The sequence below is a fragment of the Gadus macrocephalus genome, chromosome 16 (genome assembly GCF_031168955.1).
Source record: "Gadus macrocephalus chromosome 16, ASM3116895v1".
Taxonomy (NCBI): domain Eukaryota; kingdom Metazoa; phylum Chordata; class Actinopteri; order Gadiformes; family Gadidae; genus Gadus; species Gadus macrocephalus.
Genome location: NC_082397.1, coordinates 13,618,896 through 13,638,859, shown reverse-complemented (window position 1 = coordinate 13,638,859; position 19,964 = coordinate 13,618,896). Strand labels below are relative to the sequence as shown.

At 43.1% G+C, this 19,964-nt stretch overlaps 1 protein-coding gene and 1 non-coding gene across 2 annotated transcripts in view; both read left to right on the top strand.

Moving 5' to 3' along the window:
• The first annotated feature begins 555 nt into the window (after positions 1–555).
• LOC132474890 (F-BAR and double SH3 domains protein 2-like) overlaps positions 556–19,964 on the top strand; it is a 54,749-nt gene continuing 35,340 nt past the window's right edge. The window contains 3 exon segments of the mRNA XM_060075793.1: positions 556–865; positions 3,469–3,566; positions 12,950–12,995. Of these exon segments, the coding sequence (XP_059931776.1) occupies positions 845–865; positions 3,469–3,566; positions 12,950–12,995 (165 nt within the window). The 5' untranslated portion in view covers positions 556–844.
• On the top strand, positions 8,588–8,661 carry trnat-agu (transfer RNA threonine (anticodon AGU)). The gene has a single exon. It is a non-coding gene; the product is annotated as a tRNA-Thr (tRNA).

The following is a 19,964-nucleotide window of genomic DNA, read 5'->3' as shown; positions in this document are numbered from 1 at the left end:
TGTGATGTAATTTAAGTGGGCTTTCATTTCGGCCTACTTGTTAACGTTCGAAGCACCTTCCCACCTATACTCTCGATTAAAAAAAATACTGAAATGAATGAAGAGATGTGTTACATACAAATGTAATGTTTGAGCTGAGTACTGAAAATAGTTTCGACCCACTGTCAACTCAAACTACCAAAGAAGCGGGGATTGTCTGGATACATCGAGCGATTTATCAGTGATCGACTGCGGTTTCTTGTTGCTATGCAGGTCTGCGGATCCCAGTCTCCTGTCAATCGTCTTTATGAATCAACAAAGAAAACCATTCACACCAAACAAGGATCACTGCATCCCCTTGCTTCGTAATTTTGATGTCAAAACGAGTTACTCAAACACGATAATGATTTTGGTTCGAGTTATGATGACACCATGGGACACCAGATGCAAACAAAGATAATCTGTTCCGTTTTGAAGGGAAGCCGGAGGTTATTTCGTCCATCACCACAGCGTGGTGCTGTTGAGCTGAGCTGACGTGGGCTTCCCCGTTAATTTACCCATATCCTTTGCCTTTTCTTCTCCGCGATTCTGTCACCCAGCTTCACAACACGGTACAGTGGAACACAGTCCTCTGGCTGTAGAGGCAACTAAGCAGAGTGTGATTAGTCTACCGTGATAGCTTCAGTTTTTGGTCTTAAAAAACCCATCTATCACCGATCATGGACGCTGGTGTAAAAATCTGACTTCCTATTCTCCTCCCTTATATTGGGGGGTTTTATAGCAACAAACACTGGATCCAAGCTGGATTTATTTGGAATTATAACACATTTCGCAGGGGCAATACCATTCATGTCAATACTCCAAAATGCAACCACCGCCGAGGAAGGTGAGGTTTTTCCAGTGTTTCTCGCTAACCGTGCAGACGTGTTTCAGTAGTAGTAGTAGTAGTAGTAGTATTTGACGTGTTTCAGCCTAAATGTGATGCTGCTGTTGCTCTGAGAGCCAAAGATAATATCCCTTTCTAGCTAATGTTAGCCAAATTCGCTAGCTATGCTGAGTTAACGTAGTAGTCAAAACGGCACATGCATGTGCATACAATCAAAAGCGTTTTGACTCAAATCATCCACGAATATCACGGATGATTTACTGAAGCTATTTTAGCCACGACATGCCAGTCAATACCCAGAAGATGCTGTGATTGTCGTCCCATTACATTTCCAGCCACAGCGCAACAGCAGTGCAAATAAATTACTCAACAAAAGGTGACCTATGATAAGACATATCCTCAATGCAAAAATCCACATAATCGAAAACAACGCTTTAAGACAGTAGCCTCAGAATAACGTGAACGCTAATGTCATAGCGATGCTCGTCGGTGAAATGTACATACGGTCGTGCAAACACCCCCTCTCCCCCCAGACAACTAAATATCTAATCGTATTTGATCTAGGCCCTGTGTATATTGAGGTGGCGTTGCTTGATAAGAACAAAACAAAAAGTGACAATCTTAATATAGTTCAGTTGTTACCCGAATGCATGTTATTTTGTGTTTGATAGATCCATGCAGGATAACTAATTACCCTTGTGTGGCACCTCTGCTGGGCTTTCTGTTAATTAGGAGTTAGTCCCACTGGTGCCTCTAGATTTTGCAAACTGAATAACCCAAAGCGTGACACATCATGCGTGTGTGAGTCTGCATGGACCACACACACACACACACACACACACACACACACACACACACACACACACACACACACACACACACACACACACACACACACACACACACACACACACACACACACACACACACACACACACACACACACACACACACACACACGCGCACACACACACAGGCAGACATGCACATCCTATTTTCTTTCCTTTTTTCTTATTTGAGTGTGACAGACTGAATTATTAATGTGTCAACACACATGCACGCCCCCTAACCCTTACCCCCACCTTATATCTATGTTTATTGACTCATGTTCATTTCAACACTGTGTGTAGTTACATATTCTGTTGTGTCATATGTTAATGTATTACATAATGCTTCATTATACATGAATATCAGTGATTCATGTTTAAACCTTGTTTGCTTCTAACTTCAACACCTTTCTATAAAATAATCCTTACTCACTCTGTCTGAGAAGTGAGAACCCAGTCTTTCTGTTTCGTTTTAACCTTGTTTGCTTCAATCAGTCTGTTTAACTCCATCACTTCCCACTTTTTTCTTTCTCACTCACTCTTCCTCTCTTCTTTTTTATTTTGCTTGACCAATTCTCTCATGTGCCGGCCCCCCCCCCTCCACCTGTAGTTTTCCTCTGAAGGAGACAAAATACCAAGTAGTAATTTAAGTCTTAATGATGTTATGAACCACCCCATACTTATCTTCAAAAGCAAAGGAAATAAAGGAAGTGTGTGTGTGTGATTGTGTGTGTGTGTGTGTGTGTGTGTGTGTGTGTGTGTGTGTGTGTGTGTGTGTGTGTGTGTTTGCCAGCGTGTAATGTCTCCTGGGAGTGTAGGCCTAACTGACACAGTATGTGGGGTTATATTTGTGCTAATTTATGTAGCTGTGTGGGTGGGTGTTTGTATGTGTAATGTGTTTTGTTTTTTCTAGAACCGTCATGAATTTCCCACTGTTGTAGTGAATAGCCTGTGAATAGCCAATGGAATTCTCCCGACAATTAACAATGACCTTCCCAGTGACTCTCAGCTTGTGTGTTGTTGTGTATTACGTGCAGGTGTGTGCACGTTGTTTGTTCATACGGCTACTGTGCACATCATCATAAAGATCAATCGGCCCCTGAAACCTTACACCATCAGCTTCTTAGCCAACAAACTAAGAACCGAAAAACATGGACAGAAAATGTTCTGGTCTGACTGTTATCCTGTGTCCTTGTCAGAAAGCTGAGCAATGTATTTTACTTGAAACTTGTGTGTTAAAAAAAACATATTTAGTCTGGAAACTGCACAGTTTGCCAAGTGTCATCCATTCTCATGGCATATTAAGTATCGGTTTTGGCAGTATTGACTGAATAAAAAAAGCCTTTTGTATTTTTGATTACAGGAGTCTAAAACAATGTAATCACTATACAGAGACAAAACCTTCAATGCCAATAGAAAGACAACGTTTGATTATGTAAAAATGGAGGGAACCACCCAGAAGATCATAACAGTCATGGATCTGCTGAGAATGTGTCCCGATCAGCTTTTCTTTAATTCCTAATCACACACACTAAAGATGCTCCGGTGCAAACTTGTCCAGCTGACCCCAGTTTCTAGGTTTGAACCCCAATGACTTCAGTCTACTTGTAGGCGTTATCAAGCAAGATGACCCCTACGGGCTTCCTCATGATATGGGTTTTGAACAAAGTCACTGTAACTCACTATGACTAAACATCTAAATTGTAAAAACTTTGAGAATGAAGACTTAATGAAAAGGACGAGGGGGCTTTAACCACTTTGTGTTGTGTTGTTCAGGTCAAAGTGACGCAGGAGTTGAAGAACACGCACACAGACCAGATGACCAGGCTGCACTTCAAACACCAGACAGAGTGCGACCTGCTCGATGATATGAGGTACAAGAGTCACCAACACACACACACTGAGAAACATACAGGCACAGAGAAAAACATATATATACTGTATATAAGAACAAAACACACACACACACACACACACACACACACACACACACACACACACACACACACACACACACACACACACACACACACACACACACACACACACACACACACACACACACCCAGCAAGAACATGCAGGTTTACTTTACTAATTAACTTTTCTGAATCTCATCCCAGTATCCTGTTACCCATCTCTCCTTGTCTGTCGCAAATAACACTCACATACCCACACTGCCCAATTATCAACAACGAAGACATGAAGGAGGAAAGTGTAACTTAATTTGGCCATCTACTGGTGATGACTGACCATTAGGTTTATTACAATTATTACAATGTTATTGTTATTACTCCACCACACACACACAGACACACACACACACACACACACACACACACACACACACACACACACACACACACACACACACACACACACACACACACACACACACACACACACACACACACACACACACACACACACACACACACACACACAGACTTCTGTCGACAGTCATAGTTTAGTTTTGTTGAGATTTCAGGGGTGTATGGAGGGAGGCAGCGGGGAAGAGAGGAGTATTCTCATTCCAGTTTACTTAAGCACACAAGACCGGGGAAACAACGAAGGAATTTCCTGCTGTCTTCTTCCTGCTCTTTCTCTCTGTCTCTGTCTCTGTCTCTGTCTCTCTTTTGCTTTCTTTCCTTTCTTTTCATTTTTTGTGTCACTTTCATCATGTTGCTTTATTTTAATCAGTAAGGTTTTTATTCTTCATTCCCCTTTGTATTGCGTGTGTGTGTGTGTGTGTGTGTGTGTGTGTGTGTGTGTGTGTGTGTGTGTGTGTGTGTGTGTGTGTGTGTGTGTGTGTGTGTGTGTGTGTGTGTGTGTGTGTGTGCACAGACGTGTGTTTGAGTGCATTTTTCTTTGTGCTGTCCAATGAATATCTGGCGGTTTCCTGTTTTTGGCATTGGGGGAAAACGTGTTTCTTTATTCCCTTGCTGTCCCAGTGTTGATTATTTATGACAGTATGCTTCTAATGCTCAGTTCTCTATTCCTCACCTTCCTTCTCCATGTATCAATTTATAATTGTTGCTCTTTCGGTTCTCTCTGTCCTGTCTATTTACAATGCACAGAATCATTCAGTCTTTATTCTGAAACAAATGATTCTGAAAAAAGGATTTGTCTGTTTTACGTACACTTGGGGGGAAAAGCAGTATGCCTGTTGCATATGTATTGGCTTTCAGTCTTTCATACTGTATTATTACATATTGATGTTGATGCATTGGAATGAACCATCATGGGAACTTCCCAGTTTGGTTAATTTCAATACATCAACCGAACAACATGATCAAGGGTTGGGGGAAGTGCAGCCAACTTCAGTGTTGGGTGCACTTTTTGCTGAGAGGCGAAAGCATATGTCTGGCTTGACTTGTCTCTGGCTCTGGCACAGACATGATGGGACCAAAACTGGTGTCTTTAGTGAATTCAAACCAAACTGCTATGAATACAGGTGTGAACACATACAAGATGCAACGGAAGATCTCATGACTCAAAACCAAATTGGAAGGGAGACGCGTTTAACCACATTGTCAATGGATTGTGAACACAACCATCTTTTTATGCATTTACAGGGGAATGGTCGTTTCCAGATGTCTATGCATCGCACATTGCTTAAGACAATGTTTTCTTTTCTACAGAAAGGAAAGTGAAATATATCTCAACAGATGTGACACTGAATTACTTGCTTACTACTACAGAATTGTCCATTTTGTATTACCATGAAATTGTGTCTCTTCAATTGGGATTACAACTAAAGACAATACTCTTCCATTCCGTCCACCCAGTATCTGCCCAGTATCCTCACAGTGGATTATAACAGGGACAGCAGCTTCATTGAAACCAATTTGTCCCAGCGCTGCGCTGGGCCACTTGTTCTGGTTCCATTAGCTTAATAAAACAAGGCATGATAAAGTTCAATCTTGCCGCTGTCAATTACCTTAACTCCTCCGATCTTAGTTAAACTGTGAAGCAAGTATTAATATTTCAGTTCATAGGGGGGGGGGGGGCAAGCCTACAGTCAATTTTTACTCTTGAATCCAAGACACACACACACTTACACAAACAGAACTATATATATTCTAACCAAATGTAAATGTGGCTCTCTGGGCCTACCGGTTGGCTGGCACACTCTATAGCCATATAGCATGATGGCAAAGAAAACTCAGAAAGAAAGGGGGGCAGTGAGCTTTATCCCGAGAGGGAGGGAGAGAGAGAACAGCAGGGAGTCAGAGAGAGGGAGTCAACTTAACGTCCTCAATCCAGTTAAATCCTTGTCTGCCCTGACAACCGTTCACTTTGGGCACACACCCTCTCTCCTTCAACACATATAAACTCTATCTCTCTCCCTAAAGGTGGGGACCAGGTCTCCTTTTTGATATCAAGGAGGATAAAATGAGATTGTAAGGTTAGATGTGGTCGTGTGGTCTTAGATTGTCATGACCGTTGATCGACGGCTGGAAGAAGAGCACTTAGGATTTCCTCCTAGTGGGCTGACAGTCTGATGCTTGTCTTATGAAGGTTGTAAATTAAGCCCATGAAAGAAACCTCATAAATACTCACCCTGAATCTGTGCCACTTTATTTTTTCAACTGAGCAATTTGCTTTTTGTCTTTCCATCTATCCTCTCAGAATATGAGCGCAATCTCATATTTGTTCGAAGAAATGTCCAACAGTATTGGCTTTGCTTAATTTGTGAGGCGGAATATGTTGATACAATATCACTATCAGCAGTATGTAATCAGTAATACTGACCAGAGCAGGCACTTCCTAGAATATTGTGGCAACTTCCGTTTAGGTTTCCCTTGTTGTGTTATTAAGGCAGCTTTCTTTTGACCAACCCCAGACCTGCCAACACAAAGGCCATGTCTGGTCGGTTCAGGCCAAATAAGGTAATTTAAAGTTAATATTTGGTTCAGGCCAAATAAAACGTTAAATTCAAGATTATGTGCTGAACTCTAAGTTCAGGTAACATTATTGGTTATGCAGTGCACATGATAATGGTGTGCACACTTGGAAGGGTGGAGGTAAGGCTGCAATAGTTATGACGCGTGACTCCTTCCCTTGTTGGTGAGGAGATGGTGAGAACACACTTTGTTTGCCATGTGTCGCCACGAAAACATGACCACACCATTCTGGCTTCCTCCTTTCTTTTTCCATCTCCTTCTGTCCTTCACTTTTCCTCTCCTGCTTCTTTCTCCCACTATTGGTCCGTTGTTTATTCCTGTGTAGCTTATATTGTTTTCCTCTTCACAGTTTTCAATGTGTGATCCACACATTTCTGTTTCTTACACAAGCGCTCATGTCATATGTGTTGTCACATTTCATAGTTCATATGCAGTGTGCAGAGAAATAGGCCTGGAAAGGCAATTTTTGGCTGATTCACCATGTTCTGCACACCTATCATTTCATTAATTTGGTAGTTCGGGCTTCTTGAGCCACACGTGTGTGTGTGTGTCTGTGTGTGTGTGTGTGTGTGTGTGTGTGTGTGTGTGTGTGTGTGTGTGTGTGTGTGTGTGTGTGTGTGTGTGTGTGTGTGTGTGTGTGTGTGTGTGTGTGTGTGTGTGTGTGTGTGTGTGTGTGTGTGTGTGTGTGTGTGTGTGTGTCAACCCTGCAGTGGAAAGGTGTGAACACGCTTGTTTCCCCTTTGCCAACCTGCCCACGGGCCTGATTCTCCTCTACCATCCATCGCACACTTACGAGGCCTATCTCAAATATCGAAATCTTCAGACTTCTGATGACTGGTGCCCACAGCTGTAATCCCTGCTGTTCAAAGCAGATGAATATACATTTTTGACTAAATCACACATGCATTTTTTTATGAACCTATAATTACAGACTGGGTTGTTTGAGACAAGCTTTGAGACAAGCTTTTCACTTAACACCTCTAGAGTATGTATCTATTTGTCGGGCTGTGGAGTGTGCATTCTTGTACATGTAGAATATTTTATGTGAATAGAAAGAAATGGAGAAATCCTGAAATAATGAAAGAACACAGGCAGTATAGCATTCATTATATCAGATGTTTCCTGGTCATCATGTTTGAACATGTTTTTTAAAACATGTTTTTAGCAAGAATAAAAAGCAGCAATCGGGCGGATTCACAGTGGAACTGTTGTGTGTTTGCTGTCTTTGCGAACCTAGAAATGCCCCTCTTCCTCCAGGTTGGGTTTCAACCACAGTTAACCTTTGGATCTCCCACATCAGTTTTTGTATTTTAAGTTATCCAATGTTTTCCCCCACGAAGGGAGGCTAATACGTTTACAGATGAATATGCCTTCTCTTGCATCGAGCCAAAACCTACTTGTTTTGGCTCCTTGAGAGATTACTCACTCAGTGATTGTGTTTTACGACCATTCAAAGTAACCGTACATGCAGGGTAAGACCGGCATACTTGGTAGAAACCTTCCCAGGTTTAGGATGATTACAGTCAAGCTGGGTATATTTATATTCCGATTTCTTTAGATTTATCCTTTTCATCATTCGTCATTTGAGCTAGAGATCTTCCAAAAAGGGCATGGGCATGTTCTTGGGATATATCATTTTCTGTAGTTTGATGGGAGACTTTGAGTAAAATATTATGGCTTGGATTATGAACTCTGGTTGCACTTTGGTGAGCCAGGACGGGCTCTGGCCTGGTTGGTTAAAATGCCTGTGAAATTGAAAGGCACATCATGGGCTTGATCCAAGCAGAACTTTTTCAACAAAATATACATAAAATATAATATCGTACACAATTAACTTTGTCTGTTAATTGCTTATCTTTGGGCTAACCTGTTTGTTGTACCTACTGTGAGATTATGGTGTAATATCCCTAGGCCAGGTTTGAACTTTGAAGCAAAGCCTGAAGGCCTATCCTCCTGGCTGAAAGGTGATATCCTTCTGGGTAACATAGGAGGCGCTGTGGCTTAGATGGTTAAAGCGCCTGTCTAGTAAACAGGAGATCCTGGGTTCGAATCCCAGCAGAGCCTTTTCCAAAGCTGCTGTTGTGATTTAAGAACACAAAATCGAGGCTAATGCTAATCACCATTAATCTGTGAGTGAACCCAGCCTGGCTGTTTATTGGTTAATTTGATTTGTCTTTTTCATACAAACTAAATTTTTCTACTAATACTTTTTATGATCCTTCATACTAGGGATGCACGGGTCAGCCCATTGTCAACGATTGTTTGCTCCTGACACGTGATCTGTGACCATCATCTTAAAAAGGCGCGATCACCTGACCCAAAATACATTATTGTTTTTTGGGTAAGGTGATGATTTATATGATTTATTATATTTAAAATTGACTTTTTTTCCCCTGCAAATTCCTCTTTAAATTGACCTGACCCTCAATAAAGATACAATTAGACATATACCCCGTTTAGGACAAGGCATGTAATTGCTTGTTAAGAAACGGCCACTGGTTGCATCCCTACTCCATACTATGTAAAATATGTTGAATATTGTGTATGACAATATATTTTAGCTTAACTTCAAGATATTTGTGTGAGACAATATATACCTAATTTCACATGAAAATAGACAATATTTATTTCATGTTCAAACATCTTCATTAACATATTTCATGGCTTGAGTCCAAAGTAATTTCATTGAGTGTAATTTCAGAGTCAAGTATACAATGCATGTTTGTGCTTTAGTTTCCATTTTCTACACAAAATGCTACTTATGTATATTAAAAGAAATGCTTGGTGTGAGGCTCAAACTCACAACCTTCAGCTTACGAGACGGACACTCTGCCTTCTGTGCCAACAAGGCCTGAGCGCTCAGTGAAGCATGTTGGGTTCAGATCGTTGAGCTGAGGGGGAGATGTTGGGGGAGCCCACTTGAGGGGAGGACTCAAATTTCAACCGACTGCTGAAGTATGTGCCCAGCACACGCTGCAACCCTTCACAGTGCAGTGTTTCCCACAGACCAAGGACCAATGTGTGGTGCGCGGGGGGGTGGGGGGGGGGGGGGGGGGTGGTAGCGCAGGCGCAGCATGGCGGCGCAGCACGGCACGGCGGCGCAGGCGCAGCATGGCGGCGCGGCCGTCAGTGAGTGTGCATGTAACTCCGCGTTTACATGCGGACACATCTGATTCGCATAGATGTGGAAAAACAGCTCAATCGGAATAGAAAAGTATCATATATATACGCCGCAATCGGTTCGGAATACAATTCGATGCGGAATAGAATAGGTGGTGTATTCCGCTATAAATACTTCCGATTAGTTTGGGGTTTAACTTGGAGCAGCTGCAGTAGTTCGCAATTGGTCCACTCCGTCTGTACTTTAATGCACACCGAACATTACCGCTGTCAAGGAAATTGGATTTATTGCCTGATTCACGTCTTTGTTATTATCACTCCGTAGTAGTTACAGTAGTCCGGTAACTTATCAACCCCAGCGTGTCCGGTTGCTAAGCGACGGGTGACATCGGTGGGTTCATGTGTTAGCATCGTCGCTCTCGCTCCGTGTGTGTGTGAATGACAGGGAGAACGAGTGCTATGCAGAGATGAATGGACGGAACGATTTTTAGATTTCCAAATCGCGTTATTGAAAAAAAAAAATACAATAAAAAAAATATATAATCAATTCGTGGCGCTCGATGTTGATTCTGTGGCGCCGCGCCACACAATGGTCTATGTATGGGAAACACTGCAGTGAAAAGGACTGCAGACACTCTGCCATTCTGCTGCCCACCTGTTTATCCGGGATTTGACGTGATAATTAAATACATTAGCGTACATGAAAGGGGACATATTATACCACCAGGTGTGAGTGTGATTAGCCTTACAAGCCGTCTCGAAAATCTGCCCCATACGACATCACTAGTGGGCGTGTCCACCTAGATCTGTGCTGGATAGATCAGTCTACCAGCCAACCCAGTGGACTGAAGTAAACGTTGCTCATCTATCAAGCACAGATCTAGGTGGACACGCCCACTAGTGATGTCATATGGGGCAGATTTTTCGAAACGGCTTGTAAGGCTAATCAATCTCACACCTGGTGGTATAATATGTCCCCTTTAACAAACATACCCTGATATACATGAGGCTCCATCACCCATGCCAGTGTGGGCTCCAGAATATGTTCACAATAAAAGGGGCTTCCTCTTTGCATTGGAGCTGTAATTAGCAAGGAGGGGTTTGACGTAATTACGCTGTCTGTGTATAGCTTGAGAGGGCCTCTATTTATTTTTAATGCCCTGCTGTTCCCACCTCCTCTGCTGAGCCACACATTTGATATATTTAGATGTCAGGCCTCAGCCTCTTCATCACTAGTTCTCACGCCCAGGGAACCTCTAACCACCGTGGGCTGCAGGAATACAACAACAAACAAACACGGAAAAGCACTTCCTGTTCAACAACAAAGGTTTTTTTATTTTTACGTTACTATGTTCATCTGGCTTGTATGTTGTTGCAGCCCACACAAATCAAAAGATTTTAAGATAGTAGTTTTTATTATTGGTGAAAGTTACATACAACGTTCAAGCAACATTTTCTTTTATCAAAAATGTTCAATCGAAAAGTATCTCCATTGTGTAAAGCAAAAGTTATCCCAAACCAACCAATAGACCGAATAACTGTTTGCACCAGGAGGCTGGCCTTTAGGTTTTTCATTAAAATGTTAATTGCATCGCAGATGATTGCTGATGTATACTTTGATGGCCTTGATAGCTTAAATTAAATCAAATAGAGTTGAAGACAAAAGCCATTGTTGCCTTTCACACCCTATACGTCACCAAACCCACGTGACCTATGTTCTGTCTCCGATCCTTAAATATATTCAGTTTTTGCATGGGGGTCCGAGAAGGAAAACCAACTTGCTGTTGAGGAAACAAGTAATTTCTCAAGCACGCCTTTTATGGCAACATTTTCTTATATATATTTATAATACATATCCAGTGAGATAAAATAAAGGATAAGAGGGTATTGATGTAGACCACAGCTCTGTGATTAATTCTGAGTCGATAAAAAATGCATGAAAGACATTGGACAACCACTTGTAGCACTGTTGGCGATTTTGAGAGCTAACTGTGCATGTGCGGAGTGTGTGTATACTCTCTGGAGATAATGCAGGCCTGTGGGTGATGGGATTCCCAAATTGTCCAATTACGACCAGCCCTGGAGCCCTATAGAGTATTTATTCATGCCCCTTCCACTCTCACATGGGATCCTATTTCTGCAAAAATAGTCAACGGCGAGAGACGAATACCGGTACATTATTTGATCCTGTTCGAATTGTGCCATGAAATGCATTATAATGATACACAAATATGATTTTTGTAAATTCAAATGTTGCATGCTACAGTTTGTCGTCAAACAACAAAGTGACATTTTGTTTTGTGTTTTATAACTCTTTTAGCGCATTACATGGGCCTTTTATCAGCTTGGCATCAAGAAAACCAGCAAAACCGGTGGCTTGTTTAACTACATCCACAAATCACACAGGCGTCATATTTACTCCATCTTGTTCTTCAATAGTTTGACGACAAACTGACTTTCTTGACTTTCAGAATGATCTATTAAATTCTAAAACACAATATGTGTATTTCATGGCACAAATCAAACGGGATCAAAAAATGATTTGCCTCTTGCCGTGGACTAATGTACATGTTTTCTCTCTTTGGGGGGACAGCATGAGGAATGTGACTTTGGCACTCTACATTGTCCAGGTCTGTATTAGCCCATATGAAAACTGATACAACCGTATGTATAGACATTTTGTCAATCTCTTAAGCCTCAAATGTGAACGAACTGTTGAAATAGCCGATGCTATATTTACTTTAGAACAAAATGGGAGCCACTTGCCATGTCTGGTCCTTTGATCTCAACAATTATCCCCTTCCATACTTTCTATATTTCCCTTTGGGACATTCCTGAGCTGAGATAAGACCTGGTTATGCTGCCCGGATGCTGGGGTTTGTCTGATACGCTGAGCTGCAGGGCGGGGGACTGCAATCTACGGCATTTCTTTGAATACAGTCGTCGGCAGGACTTCCTGCCTTCTTGTGTCATGTGGTGGTGGCCAAGCTCACTCTCTTGTATATTAAAGTGATCCCTAACTTTAATTAACCCATATATATTCTGAGCTAAAAAGGGTCTGGCCGAAAGGGTCTGGCCGCTAGCACGAAACGTCCCACTTCCCTCACCGTGTTTTTACATCACTGCCTTTACCATGAATGCACCTTACTTGCCCTTTCTTCTTGTGCAAGAAAAAGATTTGTATGTTTACAAATCCTAAAGCTCTCACTGCTCTCTGTCTCCCTTTCTTTAGGAGTTACACTCTGAAGAAAGGACAGCTGGAGAGAGACTATGCCCAGGTAAGAGACGCCAAAACATGTGGTGATGGATCCGTCCTTTGTTATAACCAATCAAAAATTCAATTTTATTATTGATGGGTTATTTAAACGCTGTTGCCTAGTAGCTGAAGGGGCGGTCATCTTAACAGAAGAACATAATTGTGGAGCTCACTAAAGCTCTGAATCAATTCTTACCCTATTTCGCTGCCATAATAAACAGCGCCAAAGATATTTGGCGGGCTGACCAGAAATGAGGCAACTGCTGCAAAGGATTGTGACTGTGTGTGGCCAACTGCATTTCACATTTATTAGACTGGCTAGCTTAAAGGTAACATCAGACTTAATAGAAATGTACCCGGATGAGTACCAGTACTGATTGAGTTACAAGGCTGTAGACGGGTTATGTGCAATGGATACCCAAACCTTTACCCTGCTGAAAAAGGACACATAAAAAGGCAATTGGCCCTTTACCACCTAATGGAACCAAAGCAGGTTTAAGAGGTTGTGAGATGCCTACAAACAGGTGAACTAATCCAACCACTTGCATTTACATCTGCATTTACATCTGCTGTGCCACCTGCCGAGTTCATTTACCTCCCTGGTGGTTAAGCTTTATCACTTCTAGCTTCTCGTTACCTTGCTAAGGTGAAACAATCCAATATATTTTAAACCGATTTTGGAATAGATTTTTTAGGATTATTCCAATCAAGATAATTAAATACCATCCACTTTTATTTGACACCGTATATATTAATGCGGATTGATCATATATTTCCAGTTTTACAAATGGGAATAGATTTTTGCAATATGGTCTAAAAAAACCCTAGCAGTGGGCCAAATGGGTGAGGGTTGTATACAGCGTGCAGAGGCTGAGGCTGGGGGGAAGACTGGAGCGACGCACTGTTCAGTGGCAGCAGATGTCAGCCAAACTGTACACCACTCACACCCTGGAGACTCCTTGGTGCTGCAGCTCAGCAAAGGTGCTCCTTCTCTCACTTTCATAGGGCCGCACACACGTAAAGATACACGAAGGCAAATGCACGCATGCACTCCTGAAAAGCTCTCTGCTGCAATTACCATGCTGTGCACCCAGCCTAAGTTGAAGCACATTCCAATAGATAGTCAATCTTGGCAAACACACACACACACACACACACACACACACACACACACACACACACACACACACACACACACACACACACACACACACAGACACAGACACAGACACAGACACACAGACACAGACAATCTGAGTGTGTGGTGGCAGGGGTGACTGCAATGAGTTCTGTTCTAAAAACATTTTTTTGTCAACACATTCATGCACAGAGCCACTCCCAGCTGTGTGCAGCTGTTCACACAAATTGCCCTTGTTTACTGTCCCCTCCATTCTCTCAGTACACTGTGCTTGAGTGTGCGCGTGCGCATGCACGTGTGTATTGTTTATTGTGTGCAGTCTGTATGTTTAACTGTGTGTTTATTCGTTTCTTGCTTGTGTTTGATGGCATGCCATATACTATGTGTATATGTATACAAGTAGAAAGTCATGTGTATAGATTTTGTTTATATACAAGTAGGATATGATGTGCTGTAAGGGACATTATCTAAACCTACCTTGCATACATATGCACTTCTGCTGTCACATAACATCTGACAGCCAAACTGAGACTAAACGCATATCCCATACTGAAAACCTCACACATGTTCAATTGAGATGCTGTCATGCAAACTACTGAGATGAGCCATTCCCACACGCAGACCTGAATCCCTTATTTACTGAATACAATTATGAAAGAAAAAAAACATTTCTCCCCCTACATTTTGTCAAAATGAATTAGAATTCTGAAAATATTGCATTATACCCTGAGAATTAAAAGAATGACTGGTGAAGGTGAAGAAGGTATTATTTATTTTTTTGTGTTAAATTTTCCACTGATTTCTGTTTTACTCAGAAAAAACGGAACAGTGGGCTCACCTGACAGCACACAGTGAGTACCCACTGAGATAGTGGAAGAGAGAGATGGAGACAGAAAACGGAACAAGAGAGATTGAATAAGGCGGAAAAGCCATAGAGGACACAAGATTGTGAATCGGATAGAAGAAGTAAGAGATGAATAGTTGTACTGATTGCAAGATGCTGATGGAGTAAAATACATTTCAGAAAGAGACCTAGGCATGAGATAGAGAGAGAGAGAAGCAAAAGGAAAAGAGGCAAGTTTGCATGAGAGAGCAAGAGATGCAACCATTATTGGGGAGACACAAAGATAACAGAGAAGTGAAGCCAAGATTGAAATCTTCTTTCCATTGCCATCTGGAATAAGCAGCTGTCAATCAAACGCCAGCTCGTCGCATTGTTATTGTGATACAGCTGGCTTTAGGACAATGTGCATTTGTGCGTGTGCGCGTATGTGTGTGTGTTTGTGTGATGGTGATTGTGTGTGTGCTGTATTCCCCTCCCATACTCAACATTTCTGGAATAGTTGTACACTGGGGTCACACTCGACTGGACTGCCCAAAAAGGCCAGAATGTTCTGTGTGTGTCTGTGTTTGTGTCTTCACTTTTGTGCTTTTGTGAGTGCAGTTCTGAGAAACGAACCCCTGTAAGCTTTGTTTGTGTGTGTGTGTGTGTGTGTGTGTGTGTGTGTGTGTGTGTGTGTGTGTGTGTGTGTGTGTGTGTGTGTGTGTGTGTGTGTGTGTGTGTGTGTGTGTGTGTGTGTGTGTGTGTGTGTGTGTGTGTGTGTGTGTGTTGCCATTTAACGGGACTTTCTTTACAGAGTTTCACAATATCAAGTACATTTGTGTATTGCATAACGCTTCTCACTTCCTCTTCCTTCTTACAATGCAAAGGAGTGCCGAGGCTATTCCAAAAATATTGTTTATGTGCAGCAACTAACACATTTAAATGAAGTTATGGATTTATGGAGATGTATTGAATTCCTCTCCTCTTCTCTGTCTGGACTATACATGTCTGCCTTTTATTCTCCGCAATGCAGATTGCCTCCCTCCTTTCTCTCCCGGCTTCTCTCTCCTCTCCCCGCTCGCTCCAGACCTCAATCCTTCTGCCCTTCTCTCACACGGATGGAACGGAACACTGTACATTAGTGTACATTAGTGCACACCCTGAGCACAGGAAGAACTTGTGCACAAGCACACACTCACATGCACACACACAGACAAACGCATACTGCAGATGCATGTAATCAAGAAACTGTCCCACACACAAACACACACACAGCTAGTGTTTGTCCCTTAAGTGCTCCTGTCGAGAGAGAGAGAGAGAGAGAGAGAGAGAGAGAGAGAGAGAGAGAGAGAGAGAGAGAGAGAGAGAGAGAGAGAGAGAGAGAGAGAGAGAGAGAGAGAGAGAGAGAGAGAGAGAGAGAGAGAGAGAGAGAGAGAGAGAGAGAGAGAGAGAGAGAGAGAGAGAGAGAGAGAGAGAGAGAGAGAGTTTAGTCCTGCCTACCAGCCCCCATATCTCTCCTCACCCATGCTGCAGTTGACCAGAGGCTCAGCCCCGTGCTCACTGTCACTTTCTTTTCACTCTTCCCTCATCTGTTTCTTTAATTCTATCCATTTGTCCATCTAGCCATCCATGTCAGTGAACTAAGTTTGGGTCTTAAATAAACCTCACTCAAGCAGAGTTCTGTAGGCACACTTCCCCTTTGAAAAATCTGTGGCAGCATCCATTTAGACATAGACATTAGACAACTGAACACACACGTTCCTCTCTACAGCCTTCCAGTTTTGTTTTATTAACCTGTGCCCAAAAAAAACCCCAAAGGAATTTCAAACCTCTTCTGCCGTTACACATTTCGACGCAGTCTGGGAACTCACTCTTAACCCCGTTTACCTTAGCTGAGGAGATCTTTTTATACACTCCCAGGCTGGCTTCCACTACCCTGACATCTTCCTGTGTCTTAATGGGGATGTCTGCATGAGCAGTTCTTTAATAGGGAGCTGTGACTCCCATCCATGATCTTAAAACAAAACAGAAAAGCCATGAGAGTGGAAAGCATGAATGATGATCCACTCTGTCAGAAGCCTTCTGTTGCTCAAGGGACAGAAGGTCAATGTCTATGTCATAGAGTTTACACAAATCGATCCCTGAAAATGTTAAATATTATCCATGTTTCTTCCATGACAGGAGCACAGTATGTTTGTTCATATGGATTATCAAGTCCATTAATTGATTCGGCATGTTGGACAATTTGAGAGCATCTTGTAGTCCGCACAGAGCAAGTCATCAGGCCTCCAGTTCTTCCTCTGTGGGCTCTCCCTATGGGACTCAAGGAGAACTCCATATTAATTGTGTCAGATGAGAAAAATTAAAAATAATCTGTTTAGATAACCATCAATCAAGAAATCATCGATCCCTAGAGCAAGGCCGGTCGCCCATTAGCTGTAGTTAGTTCCTCCAGTGTGAGACCATGACAGGAACCAGAATTCAGTGGTGCTGGTCTTTCAACAGAGCTGTGGTGCACTGTGTATCACAGTCACCTTCTCCACAGAGGTCTGTTTAAAACCCCATCGCATGGCTCCTTATCGCATACTGGATCGTTTGTAACCGTTCCATCCTGGGGCTGTAGACAGTTAAATTGCTTTCTGGAAGCTACACAGAGGCCTCCCGGTCCGCTAACCCCCCAGTGTAGGCCACGTCTCCTCAGCCAATAGATGACCTGCTGAGGCGTGTTGGCGGTCACACTGATCCACCTGTAGCTGCGCTTCCAACCCGCGCTCGAAGACATCTGTCGCTTAGTTTTACCTGTTGCGCGTGCATAGGTTTTTTTATTTGCAAGATCACCACGCTTGATATCACACCATCCAGCTTCCTGTGCTCGTGCAGAGGGTATTATTTGGATCCTCGTGTTTGAAGTGTACACCTGCTATACTGTCACGTCGAGAACGGGAGCCACAAGAATCCCACCACCGGTTGAAAACGGTGCTGTCTCACTTTTCCCCACAAACTGATCACACCACAATTGAATGCAAGGGGGAAAAAAAACTTTCCTGACGCAGAGAATCACGTATCTCAAGGAGGTAGAAAATTAAATGTTCCGCCACTCCTCCACACACTCCCTCACACCCTCTGCTCCCGGCATGCACCACGCTGGATGGAGAGAGACGGAGGGAGGGAGGGAGGGAGAGAGAGAGAGAGAGAAAGAGAGGGAGCAAGAGGGAGCGAGCTGGAGGGCGTCAAGGTGACTGCGCTGAGTGCCTTGGCGGGGCTCCGTTCGCTGGCAGAGAGAGTGGTAGAGGATCGAACGGTGGGCGGAGATATGGAGATTGATCGTCCAACACCCAGCCATGCACCCCCTGTCTCAACCCCTCTCCGCCGATCACTGTGAACCCCAGGCGGCTGGTCAACAAACGGCTCCAAATTTATGAAGCCAAACAAGCTCCCTCCCTCTTCCTCTTCTCTCCTCCTGCTCGGTCGGTCGGTGCACCAACGGATCACGTTCAGTATGGATATTTGTAGCAGCAGACGCTGGCATTCTGCCTGGCGGTTGAGTCGACAAGCTTTTGTTTTGTCAGAGACAGAAAGGAGGAGGATCGCAGCAGACAATAGTCTGAGTGGGTTCAGACGGCCACTTTATCTCGCTGAATGTCAATTAGCCAACATCTTGTCTATCACTGCTGCACCGGCAGACACTCTCAAGCGTATGCACACATACACATACACATACACACAAGCACACACACACACACACTCACACACACAAACACACACACACACACACACACACACACACACACACACACATACACACACTCACTCATTCTCTCCTTGTCACCTCAGGATATCCTGCTGTTTGAATACCCACTATGGCACTGGAATCATAAAAACAGGATGTGTGCCTGCCCGTTTGTGGATGCATGATTGACACATGTGTGCACACATGTTCTGCTGTATATCTATGTGTGTGTTTTTGTATCTCTGCACACATGCAGGCCTTCACACTGGTGTGCTTAGAAAGCATGCGGTCCCCGGCTCACCTAGACTACACAGTAAAGGGCATGGGGTTGCTATGGCAACCTCCCTTCCAGGTGGTTGTATGATGACATCTGCACTGAGGAGAGAGAGAGAGAGAGAGAGAGAGAGAGAGAGAGAGAGAGAGAGAGAGAGAGAGAGAGAGAGAGAGAGAGAGAGAGAGAGAGAGAGAGAGAGAGAGAGAGAGAGAGAGAGAGAGAGAGAGAGAGAGAGAGAGAGAGAGAGAGAGAGAGAGAGAGAGAGAGAGAGAGAGAGAGACTGTAGCAGTGAACCACGTGCCATCTAGGTGGATTTAGGGTTCTTCTGATTATATTATATATTGCGGAGTTGGTAGAATTGATGCAGTAAGAGCAGGTTTGACCTCCCGACCCATCTCCCCAGAGTCAGACCGTTGAATCAGTCTGACTCGGGCCAGGTGAGGCTGATCAAACCAATAACCACTCACAGTCCACACAAATCAACAAACACAAAGAGAAACTCGGACTAACAAGCAGACACACGGACAGACACACGGGCAAAAGTAGACAGACACAGATCCTTATCAAACGGTTCTGATTTCAAAGCAAAGTGGGAGAGGCATGCTTCACGTCTTCAGGGAGGGAATCAAATGCCAATATTTGGGGACTGATTACAAAACACTTAACACAGTAAACAATCAGCTTGTGCTTCTTACTGGTCGATAGTTTTTTCATCCTCACATGCCCAGTATTGGGATTAGGTATTAGAAGTAGTGCTAACCAATCATGATCCGCATCACATTTTCATAGTTTCATTTCATAGCGATAAAATTACCATATTATACATTGCAATGGAATGCCTGAGCTGCGATAAATGGTATCTTTACACGTGCCATGGTGGTGCAGATTTTTTATTGTAATTATTAAACCATGAATTATCTAAATCACAAGTCATATCTACATCGCAGTATGCAACGTGACTGCGTAGCGCATGTTTCCCTCATCGCGCAGCCCCGATTAGAAGAGTAAGAAAAGGTTATAATGCTT